We start from the raw sequence: 16,561 nt of genomic DNA, 5'->3' as shown, positions 1-16,561 counted from the left end.
TAGTCTGTGAGAGTGATGCGTGTCGCCTCAGACATTAAAGTGGAGCTTTCTGTGCATGCGCAATCACGCAATACACCATCACATAAAACATGTCCATGTAATGTCGGCTTATAGGCATCTCTGAGGCAGACAGACGTCTCAATGGAATAGCGAGTGGTATTCAGGGTGTTCGAGGTGTTAACGCATGATATTCAATATTTTTTTAATATTTGGTCAGTACTCATTATTGGGCCGCTGGGTCTCTGCCTATAGTGTTGGCCGATCCCCCAGAATGAGCATGTTCTACTGTGAAACAACGGGCATAGAAACATTAAAAATATTTAAATATTTGTCATACTTCTCTCTGCATCGCAATTCTACCCTCGACAAGCGTCATACCTTACCTTCGTCCTCCTAACACAGCGTTAAATGTAGAGGCGACGAGGACGCTACTGCTGCTACTTCGCTAACTACAAGCTTCGCGTCATTTATAATGCTACATTGCGTGTTGCATCTGCATGGTTTTTTGCTCTGGTTTACGTACCCCCAATAGTTCTTTCCTTCTCTTCTTGGATGCCTTTTCTTCCTTGCTCGCACGTGGGGTCACAGACCGGAACCCTTTCTGGTTAACTCGGACTTTTTTTTTACTTCCTAGGTTAATCGTGTGCTTCACACGAAATTAGCAAATCCAATAGCACTCACTGGAATGCTACTACTCATGCAACAAACAAAAACGCATCACCGTGAAACTGTGGAGGAATTGAGTAGGTAGCTTTCTTCAGAGATTACGACTAAGAAGTGCCTCCGGCAGAATCGAAAGCGGAGAAATCTCATGGCTCGTAAGGTGCTGGCAACGTTTTGAAGCGAAGATCAATAGCATCGTGCCCAAACGATGGCCTCAGAGATAGGACGGCGTGCAGGACTGATGAAAAAAAAGTAGCTTTGAAAATATACTGGGAGATTGAAAAAAAAAAAAAAAAACGTGGAGCTTTCCGGGGAGTCGCAGGACGAAGATAGGAGGCGGCATTGAGGTTGAAGGTAGGTGCTCAGAGAGGAAACGGGCAAGCTCACATGTACAACTACAAATCTATGACGGAAACTTCATCACAGTAGGAAAGATTAACAGATCAGATCACGATCGGCTGAACTTTCGAAGTTCATCAATAAGCGATGAGCAAGTGACAGTCAGTACGCTAATATTGGAAGGACTCACGAAGGACTAAAGAGCAGAGAGTGCATGATGTCAATGAAAAAGAGACTATAAAGGCATTCGCAGGAACAAAAGCTTTTCGCCTCATTCGTGTTTGTCACGTTAAAATAAAGAAGCAGCATTATGCTTCACTTTTTTTTTGCACATACTGGATAGACCGAGGTAAAGAGGTTGCGGAGGTCCGTAGGGCCATCACATTATACAATCTCGCACCAGGTTTTGTTTCATAGTGAATAACAGTGTGAAATGACGAGAACGAGAAGGCGACAAACACATGCGCTCAGTGTCGCCTTCTCGTCCTCGTCATTCCGCGCTGTTATTCATGCACTATGAATCAGAACCAACTAACACACCAACAAGCCTTAACTATGTTTTGCTCTTTCCCACAATCAATTACAACTAAATTTGTACAGGCGGCAAAAGCGCCGATTTTGAAGAGATCCGTGCAACACTCTCCAAGTAGACTGTGAAATGCGCCGGCGATTTAAGGGCATCTCCTAGCGAATCTCTTGCAACAGACAGTTTTTGAATGAGCCTCGTGAGGTTTCAGTTATCGGCAATCAAACGGCTGCCCGGCCACGAAAGAGGGGGGGGTCAACGTCGCCTTCCTCTTCTTTTCGTCGTTTGTACTGCACGCGAAGTTAACTCGTATGGCGATGGCCGTGTTGCTGCATCCATCATCACGCTGATCTTCAGTATAGGCGTGGCCTCTAATATCAGTCCTACACGCCATGCGATCTACGAGGCCATCGTATGGGGACGATGTTATTGATCTCCGCTTTAAAATATTGCCACCGCCTTACAGCCATAAAGTTTCTCTGTTTTCGATACTGCCGTAGGCACTCCTTAGTCGTGACCTCTAAAGAAAACCGGTCAACAGCCGTAGTGTGCAAGGGTGCGTAACAATAAAGAAAAGTGCAGCTTATTTCGAGCACTTGAATAAAAGGACAGATGGTGCTTCTTTTTTTTTCTAGTTTTTTTGCTAATTACAGGTTCATTTCTGCGTGTAGGTGTATAATATTTGGCTCAGGTATCGATATTGTGAGGGGCATCAAATAGATGAATCAAATAGTCACGGTGATAGTCATCTTCTTCGTTAGTCCAAGGAGGTGGCTCGTAACAATATAAACACTCTTTAGCGAGAAGGATGCTTTACTTAGAGTCAAAAACCTCCACAAAAAAGTCCCGAGCATACCAGCAGTATTGGTGTTTCTTTAACGCATAACACACTGAATTCGACATCACTGTGTAGCTTTGAGGTTGCTTATATTATAATAATGAGACGCATTATTTGATGCGCACGCTTATTTATTGTGCCTTGACCTTCCACAAAGGCGGTGGTGCCTTCTAGTGAAGGTTTAAAAGTTAACATTGTCGGAGGTCGTTGGGAGAAAGAGAGAAGTGTTATAAGAGAAAGGCTGTCAGATTTCCTTAGTATACTAGCAATGTGACGGTGTAGGTTTTCTTCTATGTCTTTCTGGTCAAAACAAATAATAACGACTTAATGCTGAAAGAGACAAGTATCTTCTTTGCCTGTATAAACTGTCTGTCAGTTTTTTTCTTCGTAAGTTGCCGAATTATGGCATCAATTGTGTAATGTGCACAGAAATGCCAATCTCTTGTTTTATTTTTTTTAATCACTAATATGGGTGCTGGTACACTTGCGCTGCGCTGCCATTTTCCGTGTTGATTGCCATGCCTCAAAACACTTTCACGCCATCTTAGTCGCTTTTTTTTTGTTCTGAGGTCCATATCCCTGTACTGTCACGGGAAGGAATGGACTTGAAACCTGTTATTCAGGCTGAACCCGACTGGCGTCACTACACGACGGAAGGGGAGAAAGGAGACTAAAGGCTTAGTAAACCGACATACAGAATCTACTCACATCAAGCACAAATACACGCGCAGGGGGAGTCCTTTGTCCGGCAGTGGACCTAAAATAGGCTGGTGACGATAACTATGATTGTCGGAATATACGCAATGTAGGGCGCGCAAACGAGCTGTAGGTGTGATTATAACGCTTCTTTTAATATAAACATCTAAGGAAACACACTTCTCTCCTGACAATACTAAAAGGTCATGCCTCTAGGGCAAGCCATTATAGCGGCCACGTAGCATTACCCAGGTAGGCAAGAAGGCAGGCAGGCAGGCAAGCATACGAAAAGCGTCGGATGAACAGCTTGCTTCTCTCGCAGTAAAAATTCTGCAGCACCACGTAATCTCTCTCCTGGTGCTAACGTACCAGCTTCCACCCAGAAGGAACCCCGCGAGGTTTGTGTTCTCCGCAAGTAATGCCCCCATCGAAATGCGGCCTCCGCGGCCGGGATTTGATCCCGCAAAATCCTGCTCAGCAGCGTTACGCCAGAGCCACTAAGCAAATGCGGTGGGCAGGTAACGCTATCCGTGCATGGGAGCTTTGAAACCGGAGCTTTTATTTGAAGCCAGCGCCATGCCGTGGCTGCAGACGTATCCTGATTGGCCTTTTGGTTCGGAGCAGGATGTCGGCATCGAACAGCAGCTCGTCCCGGTGGTTGCAGCTCGACACACTGAAGTTCGTGAGCACCTTCGCCAACAGTACTTTCAGCTCCAACATGGCGAACTTCTGGCCTACGAATTCATTGAAAAATAAAACACTTAGCACAGCACCTACACCTTTGTACGGAACACCTTTGGCTTTGGATCATCGTCACAAAAATGAAAACAAAGAACAAAAATAACAGGCTCAGTAAACAGTTCTGCCAAGACAGGATAACGGGAGACCGAACTCTTGAGTGCAGGACTCTTGCCTTCGCATCACATTACCTGAACACGTTGGTGACCTTACACACCACGTACTATATCACGTACTACAAACAATAACTGAATTGTTATGGCACTGCGCACTTTATGGGGTGTTATACACAGGCTATAAGCGTACTTTTGCCCGGTGTTGAATAGGCCCGCGTACTACGATTGCGTGCCGCCGTTAAGACTTCCCTGGAGTATTTTTCAATAAAACCTTTCATATCAGCTACCCCCTTTCTAGACAATATTGACTGACTTATTGGGTTTAATGTTCTAAAGCAATACAGGGGTTATGAGACGCTGTAGTAAAGGGAGGGGGGGGGGGGGGGCTTCAGAATAATATTGACACACTGGGCTTATTGAACGTGCGCCGAATGATCGGCACAATAGCGCTTTCGCATTCCGCCCTCATCGGAATGCCGCGGCCACAGCCAGGAACCGAGCCCGTGACCTCGTGCGGAGCCGCACATCACAACTACGGAGCACAGCACAGTCTTTGTACAACACAGTCATGCACGAGTTTTAATGAGAAGCATTCTTTGCCTAATTGTAGGCACTTCGCGGTAGGCAGGTCCTTGTCTCGCCTCGTTTTATAGCAACGAAAATAATGTGCGCCCCATGGTGGAATGGAACCTTTGCCACCGATTACAGGAGCTCGCTGCTGTATTAGGCCACAATCGCACGCATACTTCCCCCGTTCCAAAGCCAGCCAGCCAGACATTTTAAACAATTGGCGCGTGCGTACCGTGCTCCTTCCGCATATTTCCTCGTGACACTTAGCCCTTAGGGGCACAAAGCGACGGCACGTACGCGCTCTCCAGTATCCATTAGGCAAGACGCGCAGGAATGAAACGCGTCACTGTCCGTCACTTATAACACCCAACCGTATGACTGACAGTTGCCTATGTCACGGCGCATTCGTTCCACTTACATTGGAGGGCACTAAAAGCGCGGCGCGTTAGCGAGGCAGTCCCGTGGTACTTTTAGAATTTCGCGCACTTTAAAGAAAGGCTGGAAAAACATTAAACAGGGCATTTATCTTAGCACAGATGAAATAATCCGATGTTTCTGAACAAGCGCTACAACTTTTGCATTGAAGATATTTCGCTAGAGTTAATAATTAAAAAGTTAATTAGGTAATTTTTGTTAACTACCCAGCTTGGCGGATTGTAAAAAAAAATATCATGACGTGGTCCACACGGCTCAGAACAATACTGCGCCAATAGGACACGCGTAGCACCTATGTTTCTATTTTTAATGGTTGGCTCAAGTTAGCTGAAACACCCTGTATGTGCGAGGTTCGCCGTTGCCTATATACGACCAACGTGTCGGTTTCTGGGTCGCACATAATATCGCAAAAATGATCTAAAAGTACCACTCCTGGTACATTGAGCTTGTATGAGGAAGTCGGCGGTTACCGGTGGAAAATTGGAAAGGCGTCATGTCGGCGTTGCACGGTGGTCATGCTTATATTTTCGTGAATATGTCTGCCTCGAAAATCCGCTTATCTCGAATTTTTTCCAGTTTTTACTACTTTGAGTTAACGAGGTATATATATATATATATATATATATATATATATATATTGTGAGACAACGTTTATGCAGTCACTCTCATTTATTCTCTCCAGCGAGAGCCCCACCACCAGGCCCCAAAACGGTGATGATGAGAATGTACAGAAGAGAATATGAAGCGTATGAATAATGCCCACACTAATTTCCCCGCGCGCGCAAGCAGCCAGCCAGGCCGCGATTTAGCCAGGTGGGAGGCGCCTAAGGAATCGTTTGAGACGCGCAACGTGAACGATCTCCGAACCATGATGACGATGGTCGGAAGAAACCTCGATGGGAGTAACGCGATAGTTCACTGGGGATGTGTGTTCATTAATAATGTACGGGCCAAGGAAACGCCATTCAAATTTCTTACACAAACCGGGTGTACGAATGGGCGTCTTCATCTCCAGCACTTCATCTCCAGCACGAAAGGAGACGTCTCGACGAGAGATGTCGTAACGTTGCTTGCGGTCTAGTTGACTGACTTCTGTGTTGAAGCGAGCACGCTCACGACATTCGTCAAGTCGCGAGACGAACTGTTCTGGTATACCGGCTGAGGTGTTAGTTGGGGCAGTTAAAAAAGCGGCGTCGATGGTGAATGTCGGCGAGCGGCCGTAAACTAGGTAGAAAGGTGAGTACCCTGTAGTTCGTTGGATAGCAGTGTTGTGAGCAAACGTCACAAACGGTAAAAGTGTGTCCCAGTTGTCGTGGCTTGGCCCGATATACATTGATATCATATCTGTTAGCGTGCGATGAAATCGCTTTGTTAAGCCATTGTCTTGTGAACTGTGCCACAAGCTCTGAGTACTTCTTCGATCCGTTGGGACATGAAAATCTTGCCGCGATCACTCAACCGTACATGAGCTGCCCCATGACGCAACACAATGGCATCCAAAAAGAAGCCGGCAATGTCTGAGGCCGAACTAGAGCGTAGAGGTGCGGTCCCTGCGTACCGTGTGAGGTGGTCGACAGCTGTCACGATCCATCGATGACCTGCTGACGTTATGGGCAGAGGTCCGACCAGGTCGATTCCAACGATGGCAAAAGGTGTCTCGGGACATGGGATGGGCTGTAAAGGTCAGCAGCAGGCAAAGTCGGTCGTTTCCGCCATTGACACTGGACGCAAGAAGCGACGTACTTGGCCACGAAGGTAGACATGCCCGCTCGAAAGAAACGGCTCCTAATGCGGTGGTATGTTTTGTGGAAACCCAAGTGGCCAGCAGATGGGTCGTCGTGAAAGGCTTCAAGGATTTGTGTGCGCATTGAACGTGGAAGAACAGGTACCCAGCGGTGGCCGTCGGTGTTGTAAATGTAGCGGTGCAGCACATCGTTGTCGAGCTTAAATAGTCGCAGTTGTCGACGTAATCAGGCATTTAGTGCAGAAATAGTACCGCACAGGCGTTGGATGATGCTGCTGCAGTATGGATCACAACGTTGACACGAGGTGAACTGAGTTCCGCGATTAGAAGATGACGTGTCAGTAACCGCTAGAGGTAATAACGTAAGTGGAGACTTAGTATCATTATCAAGTGGCGAGCAATGGAGAGATGTGCTAGAAGATAATAGTGGCAGGGGGCAGTGAGACAGAACGTCGGCATCTTGATGCTTTTTCCCAGACTTGTAGACAACGTCAAAATCGTACTCTTGTAATCGGACCACCCAGCGACCAAGGCGTCCAGACAAATTTTTCATTGACGACGACCAGCATAAGGCATGGTGGTCGGTTATGACTGTGAAGTGGCGTCCATAAAGATATGGTCGAAACTTTTGTATGGCCCAAACTACTGCGAGGCATTCCTGCTCTGTTATCGAGTAGTTCTTTTCGGCAGCCGTTAATGCGCTACTGGCATAAGCAACGACTCTCTCTCGTGTAGTGGTATCACGCTGTAGAAGGACAGCACCGATCCCATGGCCACTAGCGTCGTTGTGCAAACAAGTTGGTGCGTTCTCATCGAAGTGACGGAGGACAGGGTCGGTTGTTAAGGCTTGCTTAAGGGCTTGGAAAGAAAGCTCGCAGTCGTCTGTCCAAGTGAGAGCAGTGCCCGACGTCAGCAACTTGTGCAGCGGTGACGCCATGGCAGCAAAATGACTGATGAAGCGACGGAAGTAGGATGCCAGGCCCAAGAAGCTTCTTAATTCTTTTTGATTTTCGGGGCGAGGGAAGCGAAGCACGGCAGCAACCTTGTCGGGCTCTGGTGGAACGCCATCTTTACTGATAAGGTGCCCCAACCCTTTGATGTTCTTCCGGGCAAAATGTCATTTTTTGTGTTGATTTGGAATCCAGCGTTGGAAATGCATGTGAAAACTTCGTCCAAACGCTCAAGGTGCTGACGAAACGTTGTAGAAAACATAACGATGTCATCTAAATAACACAGACAGGTCTTCCGCTTAAGGCCGCGTAAAAGTGTATCGATCATGCTTTCAAATGTTGCAGGAGCATTACATAAACCGAAGGGCATGACGTTGAATTCGTAAAGTCCATCAGGCGTTGCAAAGGCTGTCTTGTCCTTGTTCGCTTCGTCCATGGGTATTTGCCAGTACCCAGATCGGAGGTCTAGACGAGAAATATTCAGCGCCCTGGAGGGAGTCAATGGCATCATCGATTCTTGGCATCGGATATACGTCTTTGCGCGTGATCTTATTAAGTGCTCGATAATCGACGCAAAATCGTACAGAGCCGTCTTGCGGACCAACACAACCGGAGACGACCAAGAACTTGACGATGACCGAATGATGTCTCTTTTAAGCATTTCGTCAATGTTGTGCGCAATGATTTTCCGTTCTGCGGAAGACACGTGATACGGGCGGCGGCGTACAATAGAACTGCCTTCGATTTCAATGCGATGCACTGCGACGGAAGTGCGCGTCAGAAGTTTGGAGTTAACGTCAAATAAGGCGCTGTGTTTTTGCAGTAGATCCAAAAGGTCTTTCTGCGCAGCAGTCAGTTTGGGATTTACTGCGTCCTTTAAAGCAGCGGCAGCAGCATGATCATCAGTTGTGGTAGACAAAGGTGGTGATTCGGTGTGAAGAGGTACCAAAGAAAGAGGTTCGGTGTCAGTAAAGCAAATCACAGTGGTGCCCTGGGAGAGCACAACTGGCGAAGTAGTAGGGTAATGAACAGCGACGAACGCTCTACCGTACTGAAAACGCACCAGGCTAGGAGTAATGCTAAGCCCACCAGAGATGCCGTGACTGCTGGGTGCAAGGAACACATAACCATTAACAATAGTGTCGGAAGTCAGCGTTAAAACATGCTCATTGGCCGCGGGAATGAAACAGTCGGTAGACGTGACGAAACGTGGGCTGTGAGCATCGACAGCGGACGAAGATTCACTGTCCATCATATGAATAGTGCGCTGAGGACAAGAGATGAAAGCTGAAGCGGAGGACAGGAAGTCCCATCCAAAGATCATCGCGTAGGTACACGAAGATAGCACCACGAAGATAGCGCTGGCAATATATATATATATATATATATATATATATATATATATATATATATAATGAAAAGAAAGCAAACCACGGGGCCCGAATTTTGTTAGTCATAGCATAAGAAGCCAACAAACAATGACACCATGTCCTTGGCGTCATTGTTTGTGGGCTTCTTATAATATATTTATCTCTCAAGGCCGCCCCAATTTTAACAAATTTCAGTTAGCAACGTCGAGAGGGTATGCCCTTTTAATAACATGCGTATTTACGGCACTTCGCCGTAAAGTCTTTGATGCGCTATATCAGAATTTTGGTCAGGTTTAAAACACTGCTATAAAGCAGCAGGTAAGTTACGAATAAATGCCGTAAGTATACATGTTATAAGAAGGGTGTACCTTTTCCACCTTGCTAACTGAAGGTGACATTAGGGCAGCGTCGTGAAGTGTAATCTTTAAAAATTACCAGATCCCTCAGTTTAATAATTTTTTCTCGCGGTATGTGCTCTGCATGGCGAACGCTTTTCAAAGGCTTTATTGAAGCAAGTTTACATGTTTCTGCGCAGGAATGTTACAACATATTGCCTTATACGTTGACGATGTGGTCTATTCCTTCCGCATTGGCGGCTATACTGCGGCTGGGAGGAGACGATTGAACACCTCCTCTGTGGCTGTCCCCGTTACAGTGTGACAAGAAAAGTGCTCTTGACTGCACTTGACAAACTGGACGATCACCTCTTGACGGAGGAAAATGTTCTAGGAGACTGGTCCGGACCGGTTTTGGCACTTGAGGCCTTAAATGAGTGGCTCAGATGCTTAAGGACTTGGTTGTGTGACCGACTTTGAAAGTTGTTGCGTGTTGCATAGCGTTATTGTGTGCATTTTTTCTACACATTTTTTATCCCGTCTATCGTATTTTATTCTCTTTACCCCTTTCCCCAGCACAGGGCAGCCATCCAGTATTACAATGGCTAAAATTCCGGTCCTTCCGTGTCTTTTTTGTCCTCTCCATGAAAGATTGCATGATTTCCTTTTGCTGAGCCCGCAAAGCCGTTTGTTTCGTCAGTATATTGCATCATGCTTCAGCCACTAAAGAGAAACATGCGTGCGCATAATATCTACGCAAGATGTGTGCTGGTGAGAGTAGGTGCGAACAAAGACTTGCTTGAGTCACTTAGTGTGAATTGTCGAGTGAGGTCTCTAAGTGTCTAAAGCGCGGTACTATGCTTTCAAAACAATGCAGAATTCACATGAAGATGAGCACATAACGCGTTAAGCGTTAAAACTGCAGCTGAGTTGAGACGGAAAGGAGAGGGGGGGCTTGTTGAGGTGTCCTCCACAGGTAATACGCACCGTGGAACGGCCAGTCTACATGTCTGACACTATTACTCAACACGGCTGAAAGAACGCGTTCAATACCAGTACAAGGTACGTATGTGTATACGGGCCGGAAATATATGGGAACGTGCTTTTGAAAACGTCGTTGTGTAGGAAACACTGCCGGTGCCTGTTCATTGCAGTGGACACCGATCAGCCTATGAAACGAACGGCGCCCTCCCCCCTGAAATCATATTAGAGCGTTCTCGTCATGTTGAGAAGCCTGATTGATTGATTGATTGATTGATTGATTGGGTTTAACGTCCCAAAGAAACATGGGGGCTATGAGAGATGCGCCGGTGGAGGGCCCGGGCTAATTTTGCCGACATGCGGTTATTTAACGTTTACTCAAGGCATGATACACGAGCGTTTTTGAATTCTGCCCTGATCGGGAAACGGCCACTGTGACGGCGACTCGAATCACTGACTTCGGGGCAAAACTTCACAGTCACAGAGCCATCGTGGTGCCGTATGTTCAGAATGCAATACACACCAATACACACCACTACTAAATACTAAGGGTATTTCAACACAAAGTACTGCAGAAACAAAGATGTCTAAAGTGGGAGTCACGTAGCAAACCTACGAAAAATATGAGGCTGCAGAACGCTGAACTGAATGAATCGCTTTGCTTTTGGTGATGTTATTAGTTGACTATTTTAATACCAGTGCATTTTGTTTGTGCTAACAGGCTGCCCCCAAGGCCGAGATAGGAATAAACCACACACTTTCGCACTTGTTTTGTCGTCTCTGCAAAAGGTGTCTATGTAATTCTGGATAGCTTAAAGGTAAAATTTTGAAGGTAGTACAATAATACGCGTTATTTCTGGATAACGATGCGTGATACGAAATCTGTAAATATAAAGCTACCGCCTCGAAGAGGCTTGTGACCTCAGTAGCTTCCTATCCTCAATGATGATACGTTCTGTGGAAATTGTACGTACTTCACAAACAATTATTGTTTTATACAGGGTGTCCCAGCTATCACATAGTACGATTTAAAAAAAGAGGAACTTTATTATTTTATCTTATTTACATTTTGCGTGTTTTTTATTGTAGACTTAGTATGTTTGTGTATCTGGTGGTATGTGTGTGTGTATGTGTGTGCGTGTTATATGGGGAAAGTGAATATAGCCCTTCTATACTAAATTGTGTCTTCGGTATAGCCGGCTATAATGGAAGCCTACCTTGCCATTTGTATGGAGATGTTAAACAACAAACAGAACAAACACGTTCCCAACGTCGGCAAAACATCAATGTCACGAATGTGCGAAGCAGGATGCGAGAACCCCTTTGCGAAATCCTCGACCACGCATTAAATAAAAGCAAACAGGTTTTTTGAAAGAGGAAGGGCATGTGACTACTGTAAGGCAACGTCTTTGGAAACCCTCCGGAAAAGCCATGGTACGCGCAAACGTTCACGGTGGCTATTCTTGGAAATTTGCCATAAGAGGCGTTCGGAATGAATTCGACTTACTGCTTTAATTTTCGTTTTCTTTCGTTAGACAACAGCAAGGTCAAAGGAGGCTGTTCATACAGCCTTATCACAGAATATCTACTGCGTTGAAATGCAAAGGAAGCTGCAAGATGGCCTAATACCAACGATTATGAGTAGTGCAGTAGTACTTCAGTTTAGAGTGCAGTGCCTTGAATGCGTGTCCAGCAAAACGTACGGCATAGTGGTAAACTGAGCTGTCCAACCGTCATGCACCGAAATTAATTATTTTGGTTAATAACTTTAAAAAATGAGGGACGCTTTACATAGCAAATAACTTACACACTGAAAGGATTTCATAAAACCCGCATGTGTTCGCTTATTCACATCTATGAGTGTAGCTTGACGATGAAAGTTGATGCATGCTATACTAGCATGCTTACTGAAGCTTCAAGCACGTGCACTAAACAGAATATGTGTTTTTCTGGGCAAATGCTGCATCGCTTATGAACAGCAGTTTCAATAAAGTTCACGGAAAACTTAGCTTCGACGTACGCCCACCGCCTAACAGCGATTACAATACGTCATTGCGCGTATATAAATAAGTGGCTCATTGAGTAGGCTTGATAACTTCATTCGGGAGCCCCTACTTGAAACACTAGGTGCCGTTGGCAGTGTTTCGTCTTATGGTTTTACGATCGGTGGCATAGAATTGTACCATCAGGCCCGCTTTATGTGCAGGTCGTCACGAGAAATGCGGCAACGGGAACACGATAGCCCTCATGGGTGTTTTAGGATCAGCAGCACATTGTGAGCTCTTTCGTAGTTCCAAGTCATGCTGTTTCATTATAAAAACACAGCCTCAGTCCTTGTTTTGTTTATTCCTCGACTGAACCAAGCATTTAACTTGTCCGCGATGAGTAAGGCGCGATGAGAACCGAGCGCTATATTTTGCTTATCTACATACTTTTTAAATGGCGTGTTTTTAAAGCGAAGCTTTCTTTGGCTTTTCCCCTGGGTTTGGCGATCGTAGTCGTTTTCTCGCAGGATATATATCGGGATAAATATACACAAATTGGGCTACTCGGTGTGTGCTGATTGCTGTCTTGCGAGTAGACCAACTGGGTTCCTTGTATGGCCCGTTTGGTATCCACCGCTGGTTATGTGCCCGAACATATAAGTTCGCTCCTGGGTATGTGCAATTTGTAATGTGCCACTGGGTGTGGGCCAATATTTATTGCGATCGCGCAGAAAGGTGTGTCACTGTGACACAAGGGGTGTGAAGACCTGGGGCCATATTCTGAAACTTTCCACTTCGGCGATATTTCGTTTTCGCTTTCAGGCGCGCGCTAATTGGCTGGTTGAGCAAAATTGAATGATGTCGGGCTCAACCAGCCAATCAGATCATCCAATTGTGCTAAAGCAGCCAATCATCACGCGCCTAGCTGAAAACGAAAAAGAAATATTGCCAAAGTAGAACGTTTCAGAATACAGCCCCTAAATGTATGAAAGCAAATTTTTTTTGCCTCCTTCTCGGTATTTTGCGTTCGTCGCCGTTTCTTCGCCTAGTAGGTCTCGTGATCACCGAGAACAGCTGCGCCTACGCGTGCAGTGTCAGTGAGGGCTTAGTAGTGGGTGCGTGGCCATGGGGACCGAGGGACATTCCAACTGCCGAGGCAGTGGAAGCCAAGAAGAGGCGTCTCGCTGAGCCGGTACGTAAATAGTCTACGAATTATTCGGCGGTTCTGCGTGCAAAAACCCCGATATGAGTATGAGGAATGCCATAGTGGGGTGCTCCGGGGTAATATTGACCACCTGGGTACACGGTACACGGGGGTTTCGCATTTCTTTCCCATCGAAATGCGGCCGCCGCGGTCGGGATGCGATCCCGCTCTTTCGGGCTTAGCAGCGCAGCGTAAAAGCCACTATGCCCCCAAGGCGCGTAGGCACTTGGACGTTATGCCGCGAAGCAAGAAGGTATACTTGTGCAGAAACGAATTATGCAGATATAACGAACATGTAATTTATGGGAACGACACCATAGACAACTCGCGCACTTACTCTATAGGTATGTGCACCAAGGTAAACGCGAACATTGATAAGCGTAATTAAGCAAAACATAATATTGTTGCACAAGTCGGAATGAATCTGCTAGCCCATTTCCAACTTCTGCTACGAGAGGCCGATGGATTATCGTAGCCACGGACTATCTCACGCGCTACGCCGAAACCAAAGCTCTGCCGCGGGCAACGGCCAGTGAAGCAGCTCGATTTTTTATAGAGAATGTCGTACTGAGACATGGCGCCCCCACAGTATTAATAACTGACAGAGGAACTGCATTCACAGCCGAGCAATTGGGCACAGTTTTATGACTTAGTGGCACATCTCATCGGCTGGCAACGGCGTACCCTTCGCAAACGAATGGACTCACGGAGCGCCTCAATAAGACACTTGCGGATATGCTTTGCATGTATGTTGATGTGGAGCATAAAAACTGGGACGAGATATTGCCATATGTCACCTTTGCAATACGGCTCAGCAAGAGACAACGAGGATGACACCGTTCCACCTTCTCCACGGTCGCGATGTCACAACCATGCTCGACGCAATGTTGCCGCATGAACATGGATGCGATGGCGTCGAAACTGATGCTGACTGCATTACTCAGAGTACTGAAGAAGCCCGACAACTTGCACGCATACGTATTCGTCGGCAGCAGGAGTATGATGCATTGCGCTATAACCTTCGCCACCGAAGTCTCCTACGAGCCTGTAGAAAGAGTTTGGGTCTGGACCACGGAGTAATTTAAACAGGAGCGTCGACTCCGCCGCCGCGCAACGTATTCGCTCGGGACAAACCGTGTAACGCTAAATTATACATCGCGTAGCGCCATCTGTCGAGGCGCGTGGAAAACACTCAACATCTTGCTTCCATGTGCGCATGCGCTGAGTGGCGGAGACCGGCGGCGACAGCGGGGCAGAACCGGCAGCGCGGCACCCGTAGAGCGTGTCGTCGGCTACAAACGTGGACCCTCGGCCGTCTCAATTTAACAGCAATAAAACACAAGAAAATATATGCGCACAAATAATAAAAGCGCAAATAAACATGCGGTAGCGCTTTTATGCACGCATACGAAACATTTTTAGATGTCTTTAGAGGAAACAGACGATAAATGATGCTGTAGAGAAAGACACAACAGAACTACTTGTTTTTCACTCCTCTACGTCTGCGCGGAAGCGAAGGTGCGAAATTTTCGTCTTCCTCGCTTTGTTTACCATGTCTGCAGTATGTTTATTCATGCCTGACGGAACAAGGTATCTTGATACTTGTGCGTGATGAGACTAAGCAACAGGACAGTGTTTTGTTCCCGGCTGTAACCTCGTTATGGGAAAGGACGCGAGAACTTTTCGCTCTTTGCTTCGCCATCTGATCTTCAACTACTGCACCAGTGGCGTCAAAAAATTCCCGAAATAAGCGAGCGCTTAAAGCAATGGACAAAATACATGCGCGACACTTCCAGAAGCAGCTTATTTTTGATAGTTGCTTCAGCAAAGACAAAGGCGATGTCCTACTAGATGTAAAATAAGTGCCTCGACTTCGAAGCGGAGCCGTTCTTTCAATTTGTTTAGGGAAGCCTGGCGTAGCTCAATGATGCTGAATGCCAGGAGGAACCAGAAGACGCCAATGCGGAAGGACGAGAGGAGCTCAATTTAAACTTGTCTACAACTACACACAGTGCAGGTGCCTTTCCTTGTCCAGAGACATGCCGTAATTTAGAGAGAGAGAGAAAGGGAAAGAAAGACAAGGAGGTTAGCCAGTGTAAATACCGGATGGCTACCCTGTAAATTCTCAGCCTTGCCTTCGAGATTATTCTCCCAGTTATGCAGACACATAATCAGCGCTTCTCTTGTGAAATAATGAGCAGGAAAGACTGGCAGGAATTCCCAATTATTATGTTTAATGAGAATGTGGCGATTCTGCTCGCAAGAGAACCGGGCGACACGAAAAGCACCGCGAGAAACAAAGAAGCAAGCGAAGCATCTTAGCACTTGATGCGTGCTCAGATAAAAAAGAGTGATAAACGTCAGCTTTTGCATAAAACTTCTTTTCGCTGTCGTCTGTCATTGCTTGAGACCACCCGAACTGCCGTTATATCGCCTTACCATTTGCTATAGTTTTTCTTTCCGTCTTAGTTTCCGTAATTTGTTTATTTTCTGTTTCTGTGCCTTCTAAAGTTCCATGTAGGCCACCTGACAAATGCCCTGCGTTTGGCCTGTATAAAATAAATTAAATAAAATGATACATCACTTGTTTCTCCTGCTAACGTCACTCCGTGAACCGCAATAGCTATGTGCGCTACAGGCGTCAGGGCGTGCGCGGAGCAGGCAACAAAACGGATAGGCAAGCAGGAGATGCGAGAGAGTCCCCGCGCCTTTGCTCCTTCGGTTTGTTGGGCCTGCCTCTCCGCTGCAGAGTTTTTTTTTTTTCATTCGTAGCACCACCTGGCGAAGACGCTGTGAAGCAGGAACCGGCGTTTCAGAATGTGTCCCTTCCAGACGAGTGGAGTCGGCGCTCCTGTCTTATCTTTCTCCGTGGTCTGGACTCCTCTTCGCCGCCGTGGCCTTTCAGAGAAACTACGGAGGTGGTACTTCGGTCCGTATAAAGTCATCCGACGTCTCTCTGATGTCAACTATGAAGTCGTTTCCGATAGCCCACATTCCTCAAGGCGTCGACGGCATACACCGGAGATTGTGCACGTCGTCCGGATGAAGCCTTATTTGTCCGAATGAAATCA

At 46.5% G+C, this 16,561-nt stretch overlaps 1 protein-coding gene across 2 annotated transcripts in view; it reads right to left on the bottom strand.

The window, feature by feature from the left end:
* Positions 1-16,561, bottom strand: part of LOC119437020 (cytochrome P450 4V2-like) — a 76,101-nt gene that overhangs the window by 17,464 nt on the left and 42,076 nt on the right. The window contains exon 11 of one of the 2 annotated variants that reach the window (XM_037704080.2): positions 3,592-3,796. The exons of the other annotated variant lie outside the window; for it this stretch is intronic. Within the exon in view, the coding sequence (XP_037560008.1) occupies positions 3,621-3,796 (176 nt within the window). The 3' untranslated portion in view covers positions 3,592-3,620. Of the gene's footprint in view, positions 1-3,591; positions 3,797-16,561 lie in introns of those variants that run through there. 2 annotated transcript variants of the gene reach the window in all.

This window comes from Dermacentor silvarum, chromosome 1 (genome assembly GCF_013339745.2).
Source record: "Dermacentor silvarum isolate Dsil-2018 chromosome 1, BIME_Dsil_1.4, whole genome shotgun sequence".
Taxonomy (NCBI): Eukaryota; Metazoa; Arthropoda; class Arachnida; order Ixodida; family Ixodidae; genus Dermacentor; species Dermacentor silvarum.
This window is presented reverse-complemented; position numbering and strand designations above follow the sequence as displayed.